Raw genomic sequence first — 16,641 nt, 5'->3', positions numbered from 1 at the left:
ATACCATATTGTGATCCGATATACCTTCGAAAACTTGAATTTGTGGGTTGCGGCGGACTACGGCAGTATTTGCAAGGAAAAGGTCCAGAATTGATATGCGGGTAGGTTCTTTGACAAGCTGCGAAAGGTTGTGAAGCACTACTATATCTACGAAAGGTTCAGAAGCACTTGAGAGGGGCTCAGGGAAATCGTTAGTCCAATTTACAGAAGGATCATTAAAATCACCCGCAAGTAGCATACTGCAGCGCTTATTCTTATAGGTGCACAAGAACTCGTTAAGATTTTCAAAGAAGGTGGTGTCGCAATTTGGAGGCCGATAGAAACGTCCTACGATTAGATTACACTCGTCAAGAAAAATTTTTACAACAACACATTCAATTCCTGTAATATCAGGCATCCTAGTAACACTCAACGTTTCTTGGAAGAGAATTGCAACGCCGCCGCGGGAATCCCCCCTGTCATGTCTGTAGATTCCGTAACCGCGAGGTGTTATTTCAGAGTCGGTGATATCACTATGCAACCAGGTTTCTGTTATTATTAGAACATGGGGTTTGTGGGCAGTTACAATACTCTCTAATTCGGCGATTTTGTTTGCTATGTTCCTAGCATTTATGTTTAGACACCGAAACATTTTTTTTATTTAACAAAGGAATGGGGTCATTGCAGACCTTTAGGGTTTTCTCGACGGAAGGTGACAGGTATGCGTTTGATCTGAGCGCTGTCCCATCGGTACGTTTAATTGTCAACCTTTATCTTGTCGTACTGAAGCCTTACTTTGGCACCTGCTTTCCTATCGTCAGCTGTGCTGTCCCAGTGGTGCTTCCTTATCTGCCGCGTCTCTGCTGAAAAATCTTCCGAAATTGATATATTTTGCCCTTTGAGCTTGTGGCATTTACTCAGCATGGTTGTTTTTTCTCGGTGGTCTATAAATTATAGAATGATAGGGCAGTGCTTCTTTGCCTGTTTACGACCCATCCTATGCAGTCTTTCAACGGAAGATACTCGAACACCTAAGTGCTTTAGAAATAATTCTTCATTTAATGTGGTCAATAGCGAATCCGGTGTTTCGTTCACATCTTCTTTAAAGCTGAAGACCAATAGATTGTTTCGTCTGCTCCTGTCTTCTAAATCAATTAGTTTCTGTTCTAGATCCTGTATTGTTCTTTGCATGTTCTCAAATTGTGCTCCGAGTTCCGCATATTTGGCTGCTATGGTTTCCACGTTCTCAAGTTTAGACTCAATGGTGTTTAGTTGCTTCTGCATACTCTTTTGTCCATCAAGAATTTCCCTGAGCAACTGTTCAGTAGTGGGCCCAGTATTGGATTCAATATCCCCACTGAGCAGCAGCAACGCAAGGAAAAATTTTTTAACGAACATGCATACAGTACTAACGCTGGAAGGGCACGCCAGCTGGACTAGACAGCGGTGAGACGTTTTGACGGAGGAGTACGTGTTACTAACCTGCGTAAACAACATGAACGGGTTCGTCATGGCTCTGACGGATGACCAGCTGGCGTGCCCACTGAAAGCATCCCGGGGCAGGTAGTCGGGTGGAACGGAAGTTGAGTGCACTGGTTTCCGGTGAAGGCTTGCCCAAGAATCCAGCTGAGGCAGTGGTCCGTCTGCGCAGTCTCCATAGAGTATGAAAGGTAGTACGGGGGTGACACTGCCGGTCGTATCTTGAAGGGTGCCGGCCATCGCTGTCTCAGAGGATAGAAGAATCTGCGTAAACAACATGAACGGGTTCGTCATGGCTCTGACGGGTGACCAGCTGGCGTGCCCACTGAAAGCATCCCGGGGCAGGAGTGTGTTTAAGTAGTCGGGTGGAACAGAAGTTGAGTGCGCTGGTTTCCGGTGAAGGCTTGCCCAAGAATCCAGCTGAGGCAGTGGTCCGTCTGCGCAGTCTCCATAGAGTATGAAAGGTAGTACGGGGGTGACACTGCCGGTCGTATCTTGAAGGGTGCCGGCCATCGCTGTCTCAGAGGATAGAAGAATCTGCGTAAACAACATGAACGGGTTCGTCATGGCTCTGACGGATGACCAGCTGGCGTGCCCACTCACCTGAATGTATGCGGAAATTTTCACTCACAAAGAATTCTGCCGACACCTCATTTTCTGGGACACAGACATGGGGCCCTTAACGCTAATAACAAAAGGCCGCGAAACTTCTGAGGTCTTTCGTTGTCTTCAGCTGCTTAAAGTTGCAAACAGCAAAAATCTTTTGGGGGTCTGGTCATGTACCGTCCTTGACTGGGTAAGTGCTGCTGATCGAAGAAGCTTGTGGCACCACTCGGTCTGTGCTGGTCTTCAGTGAGCATCTTTGATGCCAACTCGGGTTGATCTGCCAGTAAGTGTGTGCCGCAATTCAATGAATGACTTCAGTAACCACTGAGAATGTGCCACTATATAATGACAAAAAAGGTCCCTCTAGTTCCTCCACGTCACAAGTGTTTCTCAAGTAGAGTTAACACATGAGCAGGCTGCACCACAAATGCACTGGGCATGTGCTGCTTTCAGTGAACACCTTTCACGCCAACGCTGTGGCAAACTGTGCCGTGAATGCACTAAGCATGTGCCACACTTCAATATACACCTCTTGCCAACTTGGATCACCGAGTACAGTGATCGAATTTCGGGGTGATACTGACTCGTACAATTCCCCTGCCAAAGCGCGCTGGGTAATATAAGCCACATTTCGGATGGCCCGAACGCTGCCCCCACATCGGTTCAGGTGATATGAATGAGCGAGCTGCAACAGTTGCGACCGCCGGCAGCAAAGTGGCGAGGAGGCTCCGCCGAGCATGCCGCGGCAGGTCGGCAGGCGGATTGTTTCCATGTTTGCAGCATGGGAGGAGGCTGGCAGAAGGCAGCTGATAATACAGCGGCAACTGTTCGCATTGAACGAAGTTAAAACGGTCCGGCACTGGTAGTCTCTCCCATGTCTCGCAGCTCGTGAGACTTGCGCTGTACTGTATCCAACATTCTCACAAAGCCGGTTTTGTAAAGTTTGCATACAACTTCCAGAATTAGTTGCTGGTCGACTTGGCGAAGAAAACCGAGAAGGACATACAGGGACTCCTTCCATCGTGAATAAATTTCTAAAATTGTGTTTCTGGCTCTGGCATGCTGATTTCATTTGTTTTTGGTGACACGATCTTCAGGTGATACGAATATTTTACGCGACCCCTGATTCATATCACTGAGGTTTTACTTATGTGGTACTGAGTGTGCAGCAAGTGAGGGAACAATTCTCAACTGATGATGATGGTGATTTATTGCCAGCCCCTTTGAAACAGAGCATTGACAGATCGTCACCTAGCCTGCATGATTTAATTAGATATGTTTCTCATTCTGGCATCTTTGTATACATTTCCTTAAGGTTTTTTTTTTTCCTTAGCCTTTTCTATCTACTTTGTACCTCTACTTATGCCTGTAACAGATAGAGTCGTATGAATCTCTTCGCTACTTTCTTTTTTTTCTATCGATACTCTAAACGTCTCTTGCCTTTCTCCACTGCTGACCTGTTGGTGCTTCCGTCCACTTTAAATCCAAGTGCTTCTAGAAGGTGTGCATTACGTATGGGTCTCACTTTAGTGAATCTATTTGCATTCCATTAGGATGTGCTGCGTGGTCTCCAGACTTTTGCTGTAGCATAAGCATGCCTCATCTTCTTGTGAATATCTGCACCGCTATGTTTTTGTCCTTAGGCAATCAGCTCAAGCCTCAAATAGCAAGGCACTGTCATCGTATAAATTTTCTCTTCTAACTTTTTTTCATCCCATTCTCGTAAAGCACCAAGTTCTTTTTTGTTTCAATTTTTTGCATCCAATTCACTGTCTCTGTTTCTCTTTCTTTTTGATGACTCCAGGTTGTCTATTTACACTTTCCCTTACCCTGTATTGGTTGCCAGCTTTCTTCACCTCTCCTCCTCTCCACACTTTTCAGGTACGGATAATAGTGCACTTTAGCCACCTATTTGTTTTGACCCATGTCCCTGAATCTTTCTTCCAAACTAATTTTGCTCTTCTGGCTTCAAAAGAGGCACCCTGCACTGCCTCACTTGTGGTTTTGCCATGGTCTCCCAGAGCCAACCGACCCACCGATCTTTGGTTAACTTCCAACCCCAACAAGATATCCGATTTTAAGACAGAATGGCATTTGCGAACATAAGCGCCGGCACCAATACACCTTTCCAGATACCACGCACCACCTCAAACTTGTTGTGGCTCCACAGTGCCCTGCGTTTCATTATTGCAGCATTCTGATTCCCCTTTATTTTCAGATTCTCTTGGTGGGTGTTAGAGTAAGTCTCCTTTGTTTATGTATACGTAAAGGTATTTATATTGCTTGTCTATGAGTATGACTTACTGTTGAATTGTCACCGCATAATTACTCGTATATTCAGTAAAGATCATAATTCCTAATTTGGCTGTGCTAAACTTAAGGCCTAGATTTGTCACTGCGTCGCAACAGATATATTTGCAAGTGTCTGTAAATCTCTTGTCTGCTAGTAGCACTATATCATCCACATACATCAGTCCGGAGACCTTCTGTTGCACCATTTGTTCATTAGGCATGTAGGATAAATCAAACCCTACTTCACTGTTCTCCAATCGTCTTTCTATGCCCTTAACATAAAGTGTGTACAACAATAGAGACAGGAGACATCCTTGCTTCAGTCCTTTGTGAATTTCCACCTCTTCATTACATTTTTGGCCTTCCTATTCAATTCGTACTCTGTTGTCTTTATATATCCCCATCAGCAGTTCCATGAAATTGTCATCTATGCCATCATGTTTGAGAATATCTCATAACAATTGCCTGTCTACGTTGTCGTAGGCTCCTTTAATATCTAGAAATGCTATCCATAAAGGTCTATTCTGAGCTACTGAAATCTCTGTGCACTGTGTTAGTACAAACATATTATCCTCAAAGTGTCTGCCTGGTCTGAACCCATTCGGTAGTTTCCCAGCACATAATTTTTTTCCACCCACTTCAACAGTTCTAATTTTATGGCTTGCATTGCCATTCTATATATCAATGATGTTACCGTAACTAGGCTGTGTGAGCTTGTGTTATCCTTATCAGCTTTGCCTTTGTAGATGAGGTTCTTCTTGCTTTTATGCCTTCCAAACTCATTCTAATCACTTGCTCTGTGGCATCAGTCAGCAATGCCTTACTCTTTGGACCTGCATTTGCAGCAACTGCCATGCCACGCTGCTCGTCTAGGAGGCCATGCGCGGACCTGGCATTGCCACCTTACATGGCGCGGGGCATCCAGAAATAAGTGTGATAGGGGATGGCCGCATAAAATGTTTCTCATTGTTCACATGCACCGGTGCACCACGCAATTTGGAGGCCACGTACAGGCTTTGCGGTGGCAGTGCTATATGACACTGAGTGTTCTTAGGGAAGCACGAAAGAGGAATCCCACTGCAGTACACACTTCATGCATAACTCGTTTCAACAGTGGCAATATGTTGTGTCGCTATATTGACTCAATGCTAACGCATCACCGTCGACAGTCATGAGATGGGTTCTGCCAAATTTTCTGGGGACTACAGAGAGAGCAAAATCGATTAGTCACTTTGGTAAGAGCTGTTGATCAGTCAGGTTAAATATTCTATTTAATGTGATTACACAGGACAGACCAAAGGGGCAGCAACTATCTTGATCTTCCTGACAGAGCTTGTCATCATTGTCAGTGTCTTACAATTACCCAGTGCAAGAATTGGTGCTTTTGTGTGCATAGGAATGTGGGAAAGTAAAGCTTTCAGAGTGATGTCTTTCCTAGAGAGTTGGGACACCTTGGATAAGTGCCTGGCAAACAATGTTGTCTCTATCACAACAGTCGAGTCTATTAAAACAATGTGCAAAGTGTTATACTTATGGAAATACATTTAAAATAGGCAGTCATGAAGGGGTATTATTGAAAATGAACCAGTGGGTCGCTGTAGTTGGAAGAAAGACTGCAGCATCAGTGCAGTCTGTGAGTAAACATCGATGCAAGCCGTGTTATGAGAACCAAAATTTTTGTTGTAATAATAATGCTATTAATAGTTCCTTGTAAGAGCTAGCCCACATAAGCCTAAGGCTTGAGCAGTGTCAGAGGAAAATGTTCATGCTAAAAATTAAATGCAGGTCCCACTTTAAGAAAATTAATCACATTGTTGCATGTGATTATTAAGATTTGACCCGACAAAAGCTTTTTGTTTTTGTGTGCCAATAGCCATGTTGTGGGACAAACCATGTTCAAGATGAGCCAAACACTCGGTGTCCCAGCATTTTTGTGGTGGCACAGTGGCCGTCAGGAAACCAGCATAGACCATGGTGCCAGATTGGTGTATAGATATTTATTTTCAGGGAACTCGTGAGTTAGGAGGGCAAGTGTTGCCATCTAAAGTGTGCGTGTTTGTTTCTGTTCCTTTGCTCTTGGTTCAACTTTTGCTGCTGGTTGAAAGGATTTGGCTTTCAATGTTGTGGTACTTCATGCAGGAATAATCTGCGATATCCTTTCAGAAGAGTTATTCATGATATTTGTTTCACTGTAGTCCTATCCCCGCAAAAAACTTTGTGTGGCAGTGAAGGAATTCAGTGATGTGGAAAGTAGGGCGAGTTGGTGACTAATCATCATGCCGTGTGGGTGAAGCAGCGCACTGACCAGGACAAGGCAAAGAGACACACAAGGATGCACGACAAGCAGCGAGTGTCGTGTATCCTTGTATGTCTCTCTGCCTTGTCCTGGTCAGTGCGCTGCTTCACCCACGCGGTATAAGTGAAGGAAAAGTTTACAGGGGGGGGTGCCAAGGATATGTGTCACTGCCACAGGTCAGGGTTTAACAGCACTGCGAGTGCTTTCAGACAGAAATTACTCGCTTTTTGTTTTGCTTTCGTGAAGCAGATACTGAGTCCACATAGCTTTCCACTCGTGATAGCAGAGAACTAGGGGGTGTGATGAAATTAGGAAATTTGCGCGTATAAGACCGTCTCAGCTGACACAACGTAGGTAACTTCATGTCACTGAGAGATGCCTTTGCCCGTTAGTGGATATAAATAGTCTGAGATTGAGAAAGTAAAGGAGATTCAATTACCGAAATGGCAGAATAAAGCAAAAATATGTTTGACACACGGGTGGTGCACTTGTGTATCGTTTTGGCATCAGTGCTGCAATGTTGTTTGTTTTCTGACCTGTATCTCCAGAGGGTCACTTGTGCCTTCCTTCAGTGTCACAGAAAGTTGTCTGTGAGCCTCCAACATGGTGGACATGTTTTCAGTTCTTGCTTACAGCTAGTAGTTTGTCTTGATGCTCTGTTGGGGCAGTACAGGAAGCATAAATTTGGCGTATTTGTTGTGCACAGGTTTGCCATCACGGTGTGGTACCTGGATGCGGATGAACGAAAAAATGCACTGCGCAGGTTCCAGAGAGAATGTAAGCCAAGGCAACTCTTGCCATAGTTTCAAAGCTCTTGCTTGAACGAAAAGTCTCTTAGCTCAAAGACAATGGTGAACAAGTGGACACCAAAGGGAAGTGATAAATATAATTATTCTGATAAAGTATGTTTTCAATATTTCATTCTTGTTTATTTCACGATTATAGGTTGATTACTGGATGGAAAATGAACATCAAAGTTGTGTTTTCTAACTTCACACCAATACCCCAACGCTGATATGTCTGTGTGATGTCACAATTTTCGAAGTATCTTTCTGTGCTGCAAAATAGTTGTCTTAGTTGTATTAAATAGTTGTATTCAATATTTGTATTAAAACATAATGTGGCAAACAGCTCAAAAACGAGACAAAAGATTAACAAAACCAACGGCACAGTGCCCGTTTCCTTAATTCTTGCCTTTTTTTTTTTCTTCTGTTTGCCGCATTATATTTTTTGTATCTTGGCCACCGTGGTTCAATGCAGGATCTTAACTTGATAAGTGCAGACTTTGGCTTTTTTAGAAATGCAGTGTAGTCTACCCGTAAAAAATGAGCTAGGCCTGAGCCATCAATATTCACGGCGAGCTGGTGGGTGAACTTGGTCCTGGCTTGGCAGGCCTCTTCTCTGAGGTGGGGTTCTACACAGGTGATCTACTGATAGTACAGTTTGCATGAACTTTCTGCTTGGTGTCCCTACAAAAAGTTCTAGCAATTGACTGCAGGGTTTGTCCGTAAAGTAAGAGTCTGCCTGCTGCACGACGCTGCCTTCACCAGTGGTGCGCTGCTCCCTGGAGGCGGTTTCTGAGCTAATAAGTGACGCACCGGGCAGCAGTGAGGATCTGAAGCGGCATTAAAGCTGTTGTCGAGTTTTTGTCACGGCAGAAAACGTAAAAAAAATGGAGCGTTCGCTGAAGTAGCGGTACGAAATTAAATTTTGCTTTCACCTGAGCAAAACCATTCCGAGATGCTTGTTATGGTTAAGAAGGCTTACAAAGACAACGCCCTGTGGAGGGCCAATGTTTTCCAGTGGTTCAGGGAGTTCAAGAATGGATGGGAGACCGTTGAAGACGTAGTGTGGTCTGGATGCCCTTCGTCGAGTGGTTTGGACGAAAATGTGGCCAAAGTAAAAAAATCTCTTGGGCTTCGACCGTTGTTTCAGTATTGGATTATTCACCAAAGACATCGACGTGTGCAAGACAATGGTTCACAGAATTATTTCTGTGAATTTGAATGTGCGGAAGGTTTGTTTGAAATTGGTGCCGAAAGTGTTGAGTAATGAGCAAAAACAATGATGTGTTGATGTTTCCCGCGAGATGTTGGTGCAGTTAGAAAGTGAACAGGACTTTTTAGAAATCGTAATAACAGGCGAAGAATCGTGGGTGTTCCAATGCGCACCCGAAACCAAGCACCAAAGTTCGGAGTGGCACACTGCAGACTCCTCGTGCCTCAACAAAAATAGAATGTCCAAGTCCAAGGTAAAGACAATGTTTTGACAAACCACAATGAATTTGTACCTCCATGACGAATCGTGAACACCGTGTTCTACAAAGAAGTCCTTGGGCACTTTCACAGAGCCATCAAATGGAAATGACCGGAGATTGCCAATCGCTGGAAGCTTCACCACAACAGTGCTTCAGCCCACACCGCCTACCTGGCCGCAGCCACTGTACAGCCTCAATGTGAGCCCGGCCGACCTGTTGTGCGAGCCCGGCAGACCGACGCTGTTCCCACCATACAACAGCCTGTGACAGAGTCTCTCAAAGAGGTTACGACAGCTGACTTCCAGGGAGCCTTTGCAGTGTGGGAATCGCATTGGCAGTGGTGTATCGACACCCAAGGAGACTACAGTAAAACCCCGTTCAACCATACCCGCTTAAGCAGTAGCTTCATTTTAAAAGTAATAAAAGTCAAATTCCCGACTCAGCGGCCATTGAACATAATGTGTTTTGTATCCGCATAAACCGTACCAGCTTATTGCGTACGTATCGGTTAACACATAGTGTATCCACTTCTTGTCGCGCAAACACGGCAGTGCGTCGCCTCCATCGGGTGACCCGGCAGAACAACAAGCCTCAGAAATAAGCACAACGGCTTCCAAGCACCCTGTGCATTTGTGCGTTAAGCCACATTAACATCATTTCGGCGCCGTGCCAGAGAGCATTGTGGCGTCGTGCAAGCGAGAACTCGCGTCATGCTGAAACTCTGATATAAAAGACGCCGGGTGCTTAGCTTAGAAGAAAAATTAGACATTGTTCGTGCTATCGAATGTGATGCGAAAAGTCGGCGCCGGCACACGACATGAGTCTACTGTTGACTACGGTGTGTGGCATTTGGAATGCGAAGGAGTTGCTCGTTGCCTCTGTTGTTGCCGAAGTGTCGCCTAGCGGCAGTGATAAGGACGACGCGGAAAGTGACAGCACGGGCTATTCAGGCCCGATAGTGGCAGAAGCTGCACGTTACGTCAGCCTCATAAATGCAATTGTCGCGACAAGAACAGCACCCCGCAATGAAAAGATGCCCCGCGACTTCTGCAACGCTACCCCGCGCCTGTGCGCTGAGAATATGTAATGCCAACGAGGAATCTGCCATGCAAGTGTTTGCCAAGGAGAGGGGGCTGGCTGAAAATCTGGCTCACAGCTTCAGCAAGTTTGAGGCCGCTGTCATCACTGCGAGGCCGCCGTGGCATCAAAAGAAAATAACACGTTCGTCGTGCGAAGTAAATAAATACTGCATGTTTCTCCCCTTTCATCGCACTCCCTCCGAGTTCCGTTTTGGCAGGTAAGTGGGCGATCTCATGCTATTTTGGTTAAGCAGTACTACCATTTAGTACTTACTTTTTGCGAGCTCTGGCCAACTACGGTTTAACTTGGTTTCGCTGTATTTTAAAGAATTTTAGTATGTACCAATCGGATCTATAAATTCTTTTTACCAGACTCAGTCTCATTACTTTACGGACAAATCGTGTAAATTCAAGTATAAAGAAAGTTGAACAATGCTTGAAATGGTTAATTGGACAACATCTTGTCTGGCCGGCAGGTAAATTTATACTATTAGAAACAGAAACAGACAACTACAGTCAAATTGATATTGTGAAAGGGATGGACATTTAGGCTTCCATCTGGAAGCCTTTTTCAACAATGCTGAACAATGCCTACTAGGGCAAAATATAAAAAGTTGAGATAGTGCCTCATCAGCTATGGAATGTTTATAACAAGATGTGCAACATCAAAGCCTAAAAATACCACACCTATGGAAATTGATATTTAATTTAAACTTTTCTTTTAACTGGAAGCAGCAGCACCGAGCAGAGATCTCATTAGTTTAGCATCTTTGTTGGGAACTGTTAATCTCTAGCGAGAATCCGGTCAAAGATGCATCCGCCTGCTGTGTCAGATGCTATGCCACCTCCTCAATTATTCAGCCCACCTTGCACACATGCTCCAATGACAGCAGTTGATCCAGAACCCAGTATGAGACCGTCTAAGTAAGAGGTCAATTGCGAGCAATGTCATTCTGTGCGGTGGCTTCCAATTGCATGGGCTGCCGTTACTGCAGCCGACACTAATTTCTTTTGATGCATGTTTACGCGTTGAAGACTGTTTTTGTTCAGTTAAGATTGTCGTCCCTGGCTCTTTTTTCTGACATTTGCAATATCGTTACTATTTCAATCCTGGTGAAGGTTTGGGGAATACATGGTCGCCAGGCCACTTCGGCTGCTACTCAGCTGGCCCAATGTGTGATACGACAGTCAGGATTGGATAAGGCATTAGCAGAGTTAACAGGTCTGCAACCCAATTGTGTACTATTGCAGAAGTGAATAACGCTTGGCTAAACATGGCTCGTGATGGTGAACAGTGCAGAAAACAGACATACATGCAGTAGACACTGCAAAGCGTTGATAGCAACAGGAGGGCTTCACAGTTAGCTGAGCAGTACATAGCCATTAGTAACATACTCATGAAAACTTGAGTCTTCCTTCTTTTGGAGCACTCTGAGGTGATGGTAACTCAAATTTGTCTCGTAGTGGTTCGCGCACATGAGGCTCAAGTCTTTGTCAACTATTCTAATTTTATTATAGGGTCATTCCAAGCCCCAGACCCCAAAAGCGACCATTGTTGATTTTCCTAAAAAAATTCCGGCTAGATGGCTTTTGTGTGAATAAGGTTTTGCCAAAGTATTTCTGTCTGAAAAAAAAAATGTTTAGTTACATGAGTGCTCCTTGAAGTTTCTGGGAGGAAGCAAAAGTTGGTTGGAGGTAAGCTTTATTTTTATTCAAGTCTGAAAGTAGGTGCAATAACAAACTTTATTTGAGAGCATTATACTGGCATCCTTCTTTCATATTACGTTATAATTGAATGCATTTTTGGATTTTCCGGATGTATTTGGCTCAGTAAAAAAGCAAAAAAAGTTGCATATCATATTGACCGCAAATAAAGACGGGGACAGCGAAAGAGAAGACGCAAACACAACACTTTCAGTTCTCTTTCACTGTCCCCATCTTTATTTGCGGTCAACATGATATGCAGTAAACACCAACTAGGCCAAACTGAAGCTCTCTTGAAAAAAATGTTTCATTTTAAGAAATTTTTTTCATAAGCTGCGTTAACTTTCCAGCTGCAATAATTTTGCTACCTTTTTGCCTGTTTCTACAGTGTATGCTAAAAATATCTCTGAAGTTGGCAAAAAATGACTTTTTTTGCGAGATTCAGGCCACATTTAAGCATTAAGGCCCTCCAGATAAACATATGTCAGATAGCTCAATATACACACTGGCGTCTTAGCCTGTGATATAGAAATTTTTATTCAAGTAAATTTTGTTTGAAGCGAGAAACAAATTTTTGATGTCTGAAATCCATGTCACCAGTAGGCACTGCGTACGTGCCACCACTCTCTTTGTCGTCTGCTTCCTCCTGGTCTTCTGCCGGCCAACAGACGGCGGCTAGTACACCGGGTATTCAAAATTCAGCTTTCTGGTTTTTCTAAATTTAGGCACTGGGAAGCACGCGAAGGCCACCTGTGCAAATAAGTTGTGGCTAGGGGGACACAAAGTGAGATGATAATTATCGCTGTCAGCAGCCGAATTAACTAAAATTGAATACCGTATTTACCAGAATGTAAGGCGACCCCAATTGTAACGCAGTTGTCGACTTTGCGAACGCGCAAGATCAAAGACGCAAAAATGCGAATGTAACGCGAGAAACAGAAACTATAGAACACGAATGTAACGCAGGAAACAAACTGTAGGAAAAGTCGAGAGCAGCTTTATTGAAGTACGTGCAAACTGTGCCTAATCTTCATCCTCGCCCCTAATGTCACTGTCATCATCACAGCTGGACTCCTCTTTGTCACTAGTTGTTTCCCACAGCAGATCATCCTCACTTCCGTCGAGGGCATTTGAAATAGAACATTTCTTAAATGCGCAGCAGACTGTTTCATGAGACAGCCCGTACCAAGCAGCTGAAACCCACTGGGCAACAGTTAATGCACTCGGGCGTTTCAGTCTCCCTGCAGGTGTTGCAGTAGATCCACATTCAATCCAGTCCCAATACAGCTGCCGCAAGCGATCCTTGGAACGGCTTGTTCAAGCAAACATCCAAGGGCTGAAGAATGAACGTCATTCCACCCGGTATAACAACCAAATGCGTTTGGTCACGCTGCAGCTTTTCTTTCACACCGAGTGTGAGGTGACCTCGAAAAGAATCCAGCACCAATATTGATTCTGGATGCAGCAATGCACCTGGCCTTCAGTCCCAAACGCTGGAAATCCAATCTGTGACGAGTTCAGAGTCCATCCAGCCTTTTTCGTGGCAGCGTACGACAACATTGTTCAGAACTGTTTCTTTCGGGATAGTCTTCCGGCGAAAATTATGAAGGGAGGGAGCTTGCGACCATCAGCCAAACATGCGAGCATAACTGTTATCCGATCCTTTTCGTTTCCAGTGCTTCTAATCCGAACTTCCTGTTCACCAGACTTGTACACTGTCCTAACCATTGGCATATCAAGGTACACGGGGGTTTGGTCTGCATTGCCGATGTGTCCAAGTGGCATGTTGGTAGAGCGGCGGAAATCAATGACATACCGCTGAAGTGCGAGAAGTTTCGACTCGAAGTCCTCGGGTAGTTTCTGACAAATCGAGGTAGTGCGTCGAAGGGAAAAACTGGCCCTTTGCATAAACTTCCGTATCCAGCTGCGCGATGCTTTGAATTGGTTTGACGCCAAACCCGCGTCTCGTGCAAGTTCACATGCTTTGCACTGAAGCATTTCAATGCCCACACCAAGAAGCCGGCAGCATTGTTCACCAACGAAGTCCGCAAGACGACGCTCCAAATCTGGGAAGCGGCCTTTCTTGGGCCCACGGAAACCTTTTCTATGACTGTTGCAATTGAACAACTTTTGGTGATGCTTTCTCCACCCCCTTATCGACGATTCGTTGATGTCCAGGCTTCTTGCGGCCACTGTGTTAACGACTTTTTCGGCGAGTAGAATAGCGTTGCGTTTGAAACCAGCAGTATACTGAGTGCGAGAGCACGCCATTTTGGATGTAGGCACATTAAGCAGGCGGGAACAGACCAACGTGTCAAAGCGCTGAACAGACAATGCGGCACTGCCTGAGGAATCGGTGGCATAGGTCGCGTGGTACTATCGTGGAAACAAGCGCCCAGGATGCGCCGCCAGTGGCCCCAAACGGATCGCTACGTCACTAGAATCACCTAGTGGTGAGAAAAAGGTGCATCCATTTCGCGCACCAAGGGGTGCTCATCGTTGAATCACCTAGTGATGAGAAAAAGGCACGTCCATTTCGCGCGCCAATTGTTCGACACACATGCGCGTTTGGTCCCTCCAAGGTGACTCATCACTGGTGCGCTCTGGTTGGCGTCATTTGCTCTGCCTTTTTCGCGTTTGCACAGCATTCGCGACTCACCCTGGCCACGGTTCGCGTATTGGTTTGCCGCTGAATTTGGAGACGCACGTAAATGCGGCACATTAAGCGAGCCTAATAATGAGTGTTTCGTGCCTTTCTTATCATTTTTATACCTAGTATTCGAATTTAACTCGGGGGGTGACTTCTCACTTCTATTTTTGGTAAAATAACTCGCGTGACATTCGGGTAAATACGGTAATTAACTTTTTCTTGACTGCAGTAAGTGGATATGTTTGTATTGAAATGTTAGAGGCAGTCATGTTTCTACACAGTATCAGTTGGAAGAATCCTTCTAGCGTGTCTGTGCTCCAAAATATCCGACTCCAAATTCGAATTGTCATTCACATGATTACGCATGCAAGAGAGTGAGGATCGGCACAAAGCTCCTCCCTGATGTGATGCGGCTGTTGCATGGGGTGTTTAATCTGACAGCGAGGTGGAGGCATAGGCAAAGATGATAACTGTTCCCCTGTGCACTCCTATCTCGATGCATGTGGATCACAGATAGACTGTATGCATTTGTCAGTGATTTTTCTGTCTATCCCCCACTACACTCGGCAAACACTTCTCTTGGTAACTCAGTCTTCGTTCACAACAACAGTGAAACTGCTACATTTAGTTTGTGGATAAACACACTTCATTATATTGAGGCTTAATATACATGTTTGACTTGAAGTTTTAAACCACAAGGATTTGATTTGACAGTAGCCGAAGGATTTTTCTGACTTTGAAAATTTGCACTTGATGGGCATTCTGTGATTTATATGCACCGTCAAGGCTTCCATAGAGTCAATGCATTCTCGCAACCAATTTTTCGGACAAATTTAGGCCCCAAAGTCCAATTTTCTAGACTGAATTGCTCGTTCTGCGCCACTCTACCTGATCTTGGATTCCACCGTGTCGGATTTCCCGCTACCTTGGCCAGGCTTGGCTTCCAGTGGCCTGCTCTATAGCCTCCAAGATAGGGAGGTGTGCGCTATCTATAAGAGCGTGCACCATCCTCATGTCTCTGAGGCCATGCCCGCTGTTCCTTGATTGACGAAACACTCTAGGGGACTTACTCGTCCTTTTTTCGGTCAGCTCACTATGCGGGATGTTTTTTTTCCCCTCTAAAGTTTTCGTTGCTATTTCGCATGTGGGGTGTCGTGTCCACTGAGCAGGTGTCTCAGAGATGTTGTCTCATCTTTGTGTGTTTGTGCAGCTTCGCATTTGTGTGATCGGCGCCACCTCCTGTGCCTTTGCGATAGCCAAGTAACAAACGTGACTCGTTTCTTTCATCTCCATGGCAAGCTCCCTTGGCAGAGATAGCCAATGCGGTGAAGTTCTTGTCGACTGTCTATAGAGACGACTTCACTATTGCGCAAATCCAAGCAAATCGGATCGCCTCCAAGCGTAGTATGAGGCAGGGCATTAGAGATTTTTTAAGCTACTCTCAGCCTAATAAATTAAATTTTTTTGGCTGAACGAGTTGTTTAGACTGTTCGATCTTTTTTGGACTATTTTTCGTTCCCCGTGAGGTCTGGAAATTCTGTCGGATACTGTATTGAGGATTTCATTCCACTGAGGATTTCAGGCTTAATCGGTGTGTGTCTTTATTGATGCTGCTGCATATCTCACTTATACTTTGTTGTAAACGAGAAGAAAGGGGGTTAACCGAAGGGCCCAATTTTTATTAGTCATATCATAAGAAGCCAACAAACACTGGGAGCAGGGACAACCTGGGGGGAATTACTTGTGCTTAATAAATGAAATAAAAAAAACTTAAACTAATGGAAATGAAAGTCGATAAAAAACAACTTGCCGCAGGTTGGGAACGATCCCAATGCAAAGGTTGTGGGATTGTTCCCCACCTGTGGCAATTGTTCCCCACCTGTGGCAAGTTGTTTTTCATCCACTTTCATTTCCATTAGTTCATAGTTTTTTTCTCTCATTTATTAAGCGCAAGTAATTTCCTCTATGTTGTCCTTAGTGTCAGTGTTAGTTGGCTTCTTACAAGATATGAGAAGAGGTTTATTGGCGGCTCCTAATGCGAAGGCACAGCGACTGGGAACGGCGAGGCAGCCCGAAGCACTGTCCAAAAAGGACTCCAGCAATCAACAGCGCAAGCTGAGTGGAGCCGAGCGGAGCCGCGCGTTCGCGATGCGGCTGTGCCGCGAGGTGCGTCTTCTTCTTCACAATCTCCCCTTGGACAAAAAGAGCCATCCTGGCGCCTTAAGAATCGGGAGGCAGAGGGTCGTGGTAGGGCTTGAGACGCGAGACATGGACAATGTCACGTCCGCGCAGGCGCAAG

General features: G+C 45.0%; 1 protein-coding gene across 7 annotated transcripts in view; it reads left to right on the top strand.

Moving 5' to 3' along the window:
- The window catches only part of LOC142587326 (egl nine homolog 1-like), a 249,396-nt gene that overhangs the window by 201,255 nt on the left and 31,500 nt on the right, over nucleotides 1-16,641 (top strand). For 6 of the 7 annotated variants that reach the window (XR_012829463.1, XM_075698230.1, XM_075698232.1 and 3 more), the window contains one exon: nucleotides 7,359-7,429. The exons of the other annotated variant lie outside the window; for it this stretch is intronic. Coding sequence is in view for 5 of the 6 variants with exons in the window: in XM_075698230.1 (XP_075554345.1) it covers nucleotides 7,359-7,429 (71 nt within the window). In the remaining variant the exon portion in view is untranslated. The remainder of the gene's footprint in view (nucleotides 1-7,358; nucleotides 7,430-16,641) is intronic. 7 annotated transcript variants of the gene reach the window in all.

Source organism: Dermacentor variabilis, chromosome 7 (assembly GCF_050947875.1).
Source record: "Dermacentor variabilis isolate Ectoservices chromosome 7, ASM5094787v1, whole genome shotgun sequence".
In the NCBI taxonomy this organism is placed as follows: Eukaryota; Metazoa; Arthropoda; class Arachnida; order Ixodida; family Ixodidae; genus Dermacentor; species Dermacentor variabilis.
Note: the sequence above shows the minus strand (reverse complement) of the source record. Positions and strands in the feature narration are given on the sequence as shown.